Source organism: Pagrus pagrus (genome assembly GCF_965226575.1).
Source record: "Pagrus pagrus genome assembly, chromosome: 21".
Lineage (NCBI taxonomy): Eukaryota > Metazoa > Chordata > Actinopteri > Spariformes > Sparidae > Pagrus > Pagrus pagrus.
Window position 1 is genome coordinate 26,590,716 of NC_140208.1, and position 9,332 is coordinate 26,600,047.

Here is a 9,332-nt window from a genome sequence, read left to right on the forward strand (position 1 = left end):
CTACTTTATGTTGTAATTTGTCGATGAGTTGCCAATTTTAGATGCTATACATATTTACTGGTTGGTATAATACTAAAGCACAGCAACAGATAAGTATAAAATCTTTATCTATTAGGGATACAGGAGACAAAAGTAAATTAGCTACCTTACAAGACATGGATAGACAGTTGAAGGACTGCACCAGAACAATGGCCATTTTTATTTTTTTTCTTCTGCCCTTTTATAATCATTTATAATTAGAGAATTTTAAATTTAAGCATTTAATAATGTAGCATTTGATCCAGAACGTCACGTCAGACTATAATGACCAAATTTCTTACACAGAGATACTGTGTTGTGATATTATGTCATCTCATCTTTTTTGACCAACTCTTACATTATGTGAAATTTTGCTAGTCTATGCAGTGTTCTTGTGTCACAGTGTGAGTTTAGAGCTTGCAGGCCTTTAGTGTGCCTCCTTACCCTGCTCTTTGTATCCATCTGTGTTGTTGCCAGCATTGACCACTGTGGCATACACCCTTTTAGCCACTGACTGCTTGGTCAGTAGTACTGCCACTGCTGCCTCAGAACGGCAGTATCCATTTCCTGGTCAAAAGAAGGTACAAACTTCATATTGGTATTCACACACACACATGGACGCAGAGTGCATCAAAAAGTACAAAAAATGCACATAATGCACAGTTCAAAAAATTACTCCAAGATTGTGATGAAGAAATACACATTGGGACTTTGGATTCACCACCTTGATCTTGCCATTTGCCAACTACTGTACGTCTCCCATCTGCCTCCTGCCCCCTCCCAAGACCCTTTGATCCTATCAAATATATATTACTGCAGGCCTGAATGTAAATGCCCCCATCCTGTCTATTGTTACTTGTATTTGCATTACATCTGATGGAGCAGATGCTTCTTTATGTCTTTGTTTCTATTTGTAATCACATTCCAACTGATCAACTTCCTTTTTTAAGTACTAACTGTATGATCAATGCTTTACTGTATATATATATGCCTCCATTTCATTTGCTCAGGGTCAGCTCAAACTTTTTAATTTAGGTCAGTGTACTTCGAGGTCAATACAGCACGGTTGATGCGAGGATGGATCGGCTGGAGGTACAGATGAGGGACACTGTTGTGCGCTCTGCTGTGATTGGTTGTTACCTCATTAGTAGCTTACAGTGAAAAAAAGACAATCACAGCAGTGTAGAAGAGTTTCAGAGATTTCATCATGGTGGATTTCAACTGTATCTGACTGCATTCTCTGGTTGTGCCTGTGTTTTGGTTGCGGTTGGTTTGTGAAACTACAGGCCAGCGGTGGTGCTGATACAGACATCTCTGCATGTCACTGACTTACTTCTTCCCCGGAGTCCTTGTGCTTTCTAGTCCTACAGGCTCCCTTGGATCCTGGCCGCGCCCGGGTCGTGGATCATGGATGCGCCCACTGCTATGGCCCTGCCTGATCGTGGATGCGCCCACTGCTATGGCCCTGCCTGATCGTGGATGCGCCTACTGCTATGGCCCTGCCTGATCGTGGATGCACCTACTGCCATGACCCTGCCTGACACCCACCACTACTGTCGCTAATATTAGTCACATCTCTGTTACATACGTTCCACTACTATTATCGTACTGCATTGCTACATACCATCCTTGCCATTGATCACTACTACTGTTATCACTAGTAATCACATTTCCATGTGCATTTCATCATTATTGCTGTAATACATCTTTATGTACTTTCACTCCTGTCAACCATCGCTTATAATTGAATACATTGTGATCTCGTTGATCTGCTCTGTACATGCGACATCTATTGCACGTCTGTCCGTCCTGGGAGAGGGATCCCTCCTCTGTGGCTCTCCCTGAGGTTTCTTCCGCATTTTTTTTCCCTGTTAAAAGGGCTTTTTTTTTTTTTTTTGGGGCAAGTTTTTCCTCACTCGAATCGAGGGTCGAAGGACAGAGGGTGTCGTCTCTGTACAGATTGTAAAGCCCTCTGAGGCAAACTGTGATTTGTGAATTTGGGCTATACAAATAAAATTTGATTTGATTTGATTTGAAATTGCCAGCTGTACTCCCCGGTAAACACATCAACCTTTTCAGCTCGCAGCTGTGTCTCGGGGATAGGAAGAATGGGAAGACTGGGTGTTCGCAGGGTGGGCTGCCCCTCCACACACACAGAGCTTGGACCAAGCAGTACTACCATTACTTGGTTTCAGCAAGGCAGGGTTTACCATCAGGCTGCTTGTTGAGGGGCAGCCCGTCCTTCTGACACCAGGCCTGTTTGCTCTCTCTAGCCAAGAGACATTGCAGCAGCGCAGAGTTACTCCGGAGGAGAAGTGTAACCTGAGAAGAACAACAGCCGGTTAGGAGGGACTGCCACAGCCTAAGAGGTCAGTGTGTTCACAAGGGAAACTCCAGGTAATAATCCCCTATATTAGCACATACATTAGCTGTGTGTTATATAAACCAACTGTAAGAAAAATCCACATAAGCTACAAATAATACACCCTGTAAGTCTGGCTCTAAATGTTTCCAAAACCCATTTCCAAAACTTACCAACTGATGAGGCAACAACCAATCACAGCAGAGCACACAGCAGAATGTCCTGCCCCCATCCATTCTAGCATCAACCATGACAAATTGACCCAGAAGTGTATTGACCTAAATGAAAAAGTTTTGTGAGATCTGAGATCTGGCATCTCACATCTTTTTTCTTTTCTGTTTCCCCTTCATTTTTTCCCCATGTCCCTTCCCAGGCTCTGTAGATAAATAGTGTATGTTAAATAACAATTTATTCCATTAAATGATAATGATACAAATCATCAGCCAACAAGTTAAGGTCCAGCACCACAAAGATCAATGGGCCTCATGAATGAATGTTTTCTTATTTTATCTCCTATTTTGTCTTGCACAAAGTAATGAGAGGGAAATTTGAAAATCCCATGTGGGATTTGAGAAACGTGCTGACAGCAAAGTCTGTACTTACCTGAGAATGATGATGTGTACTTTAGATCTTAATTTGCATGCATGCAAGGCAATTTGTAATGGGCATAGGGAAACGCCCCAATAAACCTGTATAAGAGCAGCAGGCTTAAGTGCCATGTGGGCAGCAAACATTTCTTCAGCATAGATAGAAACTTTACTGAATAAAGTTTGGTTAAGTGAGTGCAGTGAGGTTCTAGGCAGAGACAGCACATGGGAAAAAAGTGTTTTACTGCTGTCTGTGAGAAAGAAAGAACTCTCTGAAATAAATTAAAATGCATGTGGCTCTATTGCACCATCATCTCTCAGAGCACAGCTGGACCACCAACATGTGAGTTTAGCACTCACTGCTATTGTTCATCAGAAATGAGTCTACCTCTAGACTCTAGTCACAGCAGCAAGCCTAAATATGTGAAAAACACATGAGACTGGGTTGGAAACAACTGCGCTCCCCCCTCCCCTCCCTGTTTCGACTCTGTAGCTCCACCCCGTCTTTTGCCTGAATTCTCCTGGACGTGCGCGACTGTGGTGCTTGAAATATTCACGTCGGAACTTTTCTGTCATACACTAGCCATGGCCAAATTACAGATAAGAAAGTACTTTACCTTTCTCTCATGATAGAGACTGACATCAATTATTTCTTGCCAACGTCTTAGCATGACATAGCCTACATGTCTGTCACTAATAAAGCTTTGACTTGCTTGTAGCTGTCGTGAGCCTTTGGCTACGGTTAGCATAAAGCTAATCAACTCACAACATTACTCGTCAATTGTGACCACAAACCGCCTGCTTTATTAGATTCACAGTCATTTCAACTACACAGCCAACTACTACCACACATTTAGATTATCAGCTACGTAAAACTTAAATTGGAGGCTCACCTGTCCAGGATGCTATCGCGAAGCTCTCTCCACCTCGGATATGCTTGTCCAATGTTTACACGCAATTTATTCCATCTATTGTCACTCTCCCTTTTAGACTCTCATTTCTCTACATCAGTTTTCCTTTTTTTGGCTTGCTTAGCCGTGTACGCTTTTGTTGGTAATGCCGGGATAGCGGCTTTTCCTGCCGGGACGTCCGCCGTTGCACCTTCACCACCGATGGAAGGTGAATGCGCATCGACTTTGGTTGAGCAAACCAATAGGAACGCCCAAAACAGCTTGCTCTGTAAAATGAACTGTGATTGGCTGAACACTGCCGTCACGGCATTGATTTTTTTAAAGCCTGAATACAGAGCCAAGAGGAGACACAGAAGTCTAGTGTTCTGTCATAACACTATGAATTACAATATGCTGAAAGGTTATTATTGATTTTTGACCAAATGATGCCTAAAATACACACTACAGCTTTAAGTATAGGCCTTGGTCATTGCACATTGTAATAAAAGAGATCTGCTTGAATTTCAATAAGGTGAAATGAGTCGCTATCGGGTATCAACGCCTGTGGTCAAGTCCCACAAAACCATCAACCTCCTATGTGTGTTTGTGTATGTTTCATGATTATTAATATTTCAAAGCACTAAACGCAAGTTGGCTTTGTGTGTATTGTCTTACGTATGTGTGGTCCAAGGCACTCTTCAATTTTGATATTAAGAACAAGCAGTACACAAGTATTGATGAATGGCACAACGTTTCTTAAATCGTTTGCACATTTTAAGATCAAATCTGTGTGTACACACACAATTCATGTAACCTGACAGGCCAGATGGTTTCTTACACAGAATCATCTGGAAAGATATAACTAGAAACTGTTTGGAAAAGGGTAGGTAATTTGGTGAACAATCTGTCTGTAAACATAACCTGACTACTTAGTTAAGAGCAAAAACATATATTCCATCAAGAAAAGCCTCCTGTGCTTTTCCTAGCTCTTCCTTCAATGAAATATCCTTTTCAGCACTGATACAACTGATACTACAGCAGCTACCCTGCCCTCTTGAGGAGCTGCCATTGTTGTTTTTCAAACAAACAATCACTTCTCTTGCTCACCTCAACCAAGCCAGTAACTGCCATCTATAACTCCCAGTAGTTCCTCAAAGAACACTGATTGGTTAAACGCGTGTGTGTTCAGTCAGCTTGAAGCCAAATTATCACATGATCCTGCATATCCAGAAGCTTTGGAAGGTAACAATTTACGCATGAGGCCCATTATACTTCTGAGCCACAGATGTGAAAACAAAATTCTTGCCTGAATGTATTTTAGGCTTGTATTAGATAGGGAGAGATGGTGAAGAGATGACAGGAAACAAGGGACAGGGAGATGCACCAAAGGCCCTCAGCTGGATTTGACCATGGGACATTGCTGATCATCTTAAACCAAAAGCCAGAGGAGCACAGTGCAACTTTCTTTTACCTGATGAGTCAAAGGATTTGCAAGTCCCTTCAGGACTGAGCATGCCCAGTTTCATGAACTGCACTGAGGTGTTCGGTTTGAGCAGCAGGTTGACTCCCCCCACTAGAGCAGCATCACACTGGCCTTGGCGAATGGCATGGAAGGCATTTTCTAAAGCCAGCAAACTGGAGGAGCAGGCTGTGTCAATGGCAATGCTGGGGCCTGGAGAAGGATAGGAGAGGAAAGAAGACTGGATTAGAACTACAAACAACATCTGCAGAAAACAACAGTAAATACTTGATGTCATTCAAAATGTGGAATGATTCAAGTTGATTACATTACATTCACTTTAAACTAGAAAGCAGTCCAGCGGCACTGACTCCTCCTATGGCTGAACAATGCTTTATATTAATCTAATTAGAGCATATATTTAGTTTTTATTTTAGTCTACATCCATGTCTGCTTGAAAATACATACAGTGATAGCCATATTATCAGTAACACTGGTACTGGAATTCTGTCAGCTATGCATGAGGATTATTTGTACAAAATTGACTGGAACTGCAATAACTCGGAAGCAAGTTCATACAGAGTGTAGTTAAGTCCGAACAGTACATCACCTCTCTCGCCTCCTTCCATGACATCTTTTAACTATAAAGCAAGGAATCTCTGCCTGTCATCCAATCTACTTCACACTTGGCTGGTTTGTTACTGGGGAACCAAGAAAGCATCAAGCGTCACACTTGGTGCCATTTGGAAACGCGACACATTCAATATGAATACATTTTAAATAAACAGCGAACACTGCACTGTTCAGCAGAAGGGCGGGGCTGACGGCTCAACTCAGATTACTTTTGATTACCCTCAGTGTGGAGTGTGAAGTAGCTTAGATGAACGGCTCTCGAGAAAGAAAGCAAGCAAGAGGCCAAGCAATCAAACAGGTACATGCTTTCATACTTTACTTTTATACCATTTATCTATCTTGTTTGTGTACCTATTTTGTATTCTGTTGGTTACATCTTATGTCTGCATGCTTCATTCCAGTTGAATGTTTGCATCATTCACACTTTTGCACTTTTGTTTTGACAATAACATCCCTGTTATTTCTTATCTTACCATATTTACTGGAATGATCAAATTAACTTTTGCAGGATTAATCAATGCTTTAATTCCAAAACATGGTTAGCAGTTTATGAGTGGTTAGAACCATCGCTATTCCAATACAAGCAGATCATTGCAATAGGTTAGGTCACTTCTGGGTATTAAAGGATAACTACCGTTTTTTACAACCTGGACCTTATTTCTGGCAAAATATATGATCATTTACTCACCCAGATAACTTTGGTGTCATTCGGCGTCGTTCGGACGAAATTAGATCCAGTGTAGCGGCGATATATCCATATAATGGGAGAGACGGGGCAGCGACACACAGCCTCTATATAACACATTATCTGCCACGAAACTAGTTAATTTCATCAATATTTTGTTACGATATGCTAGCGCTATTAGCCTCTGAGTCCGGGCTCGTCCGATATCAACATCCGGGGTCAAACTAGCAGTAGCAGCTACAGGTAAACAAGCCGCGCTGTCGCGGGTGCGCGCGCAGCTCAGAGACGACATCTTCCAGGTCAGAGGTAGTAGATCAGCCTACAGACCCCGGATGTTGACAACAGACGAGCCCGGACTCAGAGGGGAATAGCGCTAGCATTTCATAACAAAATATTGATGAAATTAACTAGTTTCGTGGCAGATAATGTGTTATATAGAGGCTGTGTGTCGCTGCCCCGTCTCTCCCATTATATGGATATATCGCCGCTACACTGGATCTAATTTCGTCCGAACGACGCCAAATGACACCAAAGTTATCTGGGTGAGTAAATGACCATATGTTTTGCCAGAAATAAGGTCCAGGTTGTAAAAAACGGTAGTTATCCTTTAAATAAGGCAACAACCAAAACGGAAAAAAGAACAGTTTAAACAGTTTGTATTTTCAAACTAGTATACAAGTATTTAGTACTGTGAACTAGTATTACTAACAGTGAGTATATTCCCAGAGTCTAGAAATGCTATTTTCATGTGAGTAATGTTTTGTCAATGAAAAGGGAAGAAGCAGAGCCATAGAAAAGTATTCACACATGTTGTAGGCTGCACAACTTGGAAGCAGAACACTTCTTTGACATATGTTGCTGGGTGAGCAACATCCATTGGGACCCCATCGTGGAGTCTGGTATTCAGCCTAGTCTTAGCTTAGTCAGCTTAGTCTTAGAATTAGCCTTAATGCTGGGGCATTATCAGACCAGCATCAAACTTACTGCCAGAGAGTAAAAGCACATGTTGGAGCTGGCTGTGTAGGCATACCGCTGAAGTCAAAGAAGTAGGAGAGTCTGTTGGCCAACATGGCACGTTGGCATCCAGTCATGCTATAGCCCAGCAGCTCCTCTGGATCTCTGCTGAACGCTTCACCAGCCTCAGAGCCACTCACCCCGATGTAGACACCAGTCTTACTGCCACGCAGTGCGGCCGGATTCAGTCCTGCATCACAACATTTCATTGTGTATATGGTATCAGGTAGCCTCTCTCAGATCATGAGCTCTTTTTAGAACTAAACCAGAATTTTAAAAAATGTGACAGAGAAAATACAAAAAACAATTCAGTTCCACTTTTTTAGCAAACATTTACTGTATTCTTTTCCCACCCTTTCTAGCTACTTTCTCTCATATTACTGTCCACTGCAGATCTGTAGTGCTGAGTCTTTTCAGGCCGTCTCCTCACCTCCATCTACAATAGCCTCGTAGGCAATCTCAAGCAAGAGACGGAGCTGGGGATCCATGGTGTTGGCCTGTTTGGGGTGGACTCCAAAGAAGGCTGCATCAAAGTGGCTGATGTCCTTCAGTTTGCCATTCCTCTTTGGAAGACCATACAAACCTAGAAAACAGCAAGAGCGGAGAAAAGTAATTTTATGTTTACATTGCAAGTACAGAGTTTTTTCTTTCATATATGGCAAATCATCAAATTACTATACACAAGTTCCTGAGATTTAGAAAGAAAATGGGGCTACAGCTGATGAGGCATCCCTTCAATTAATATTGTAGTACATATAGAATTTTCAAAGAATCAATATGATATTAATTTTGAGAAATATCGGATCCTCCATTGGCTGTTTCAGAGTTTTAGCACCTAGAGAGCACCGTTTGCTCATTAAGAGCAAATACTCCTTCATGTCAGCTTTTAACGAATACAGGCGTATGTATACTGTCTATATTGTCTGGGGTGAGTTACACACAAAGTTCTTACACTTGAACTATTGATAACAATTTGGCAGAGCATATTTCCAAAAGATAAGGATGAGGATGATGTCAAGGATAAAAACAAGCAACAGCCACAATGGAGGGATAAAGTGAAGCACTGCAGTTGACAGGAGTTTACTTCAGATTGGATGAACTGAAAAAAAAAAAAACTTCAATGCACAATCAAGGCGAGCAGCCACTTTTACATACAACAGGTCCTCCTGTGGGATGAAAGACCACTTGTGCTATATGCATGTACAAGCACTGACAACGGTTTGCAGGCACAACTGTACCAAACCTGGAGACCTCACTGCAGTGGCGGTCCTAGCTTGCATGACGCCCTGGGCGAACCTCACCTTCAGCGCCCCTCATCAAGAAGGCAGGGTCTGTTGTTGGCTCTAAGCTTGTCACCCTGGAGGAGGTGGCGGAGGACAGGATGCTGGCAAAATTGCTGGCAAACATGGACAATGCCTCTCACCCCCTCCACAAAACTCTGGACAAGCTTAAGAGCAGCTTCAGCAACAGACTCATTCAACCCCGGTGCCTAAAGGAACAGCACAGGAAATCATTCCTACCTGGTGCCATCAGACTTTATAACGCACACTCCATAACACACAAATAATGCTCTTTAAATTACTATTACTGTAAATACTGCACCTTATCCTGTTGCACCTTATGTTCCACTTATCTTTTCTCTTCGATACCTCAGTATTTTATTTTATAGCTACCTAAGCATTTT

The 9,332-nt window shown here is 42.2% G+C and overlaps 1 protein-coding gene across 2 annotated transcripts in view; it reads right to left on the bottom strand.

The window, feature by feature from the left end:
• fasn (fatty acid synthase) overlaps positions 1 to 9,332 on the bottom strand; it is a 127,146-nt gene that overhangs the window by 103,623 nt on the left and 14,191 nt on the right. For both annotated transcript variants that reach the window (XM_084341495.1, XM_084341494.1), the window contains exons 3-6: positions 8,079 to 8,231; positions 7,665 to 7,838; positions 5,329 to 5,529; positions 463 to 585 (exon numbers count right to left, since the gene is read on the bottom strand). In XM_084341495.1, coding sequence (XP_084197621.1) covers positions 463 to 585; positions 5,329 to 5,529; positions 7,665 to 7,838; positions 8,079 to 8,231 — 651 coding nt within the window. The remainder of the gene's footprint in view (positions 1 to 462; positions 586 to 5,328; positions 5,530 to 7,664; positions 7,839 to 8,078; positions 8,232 to 9,332) is intronic.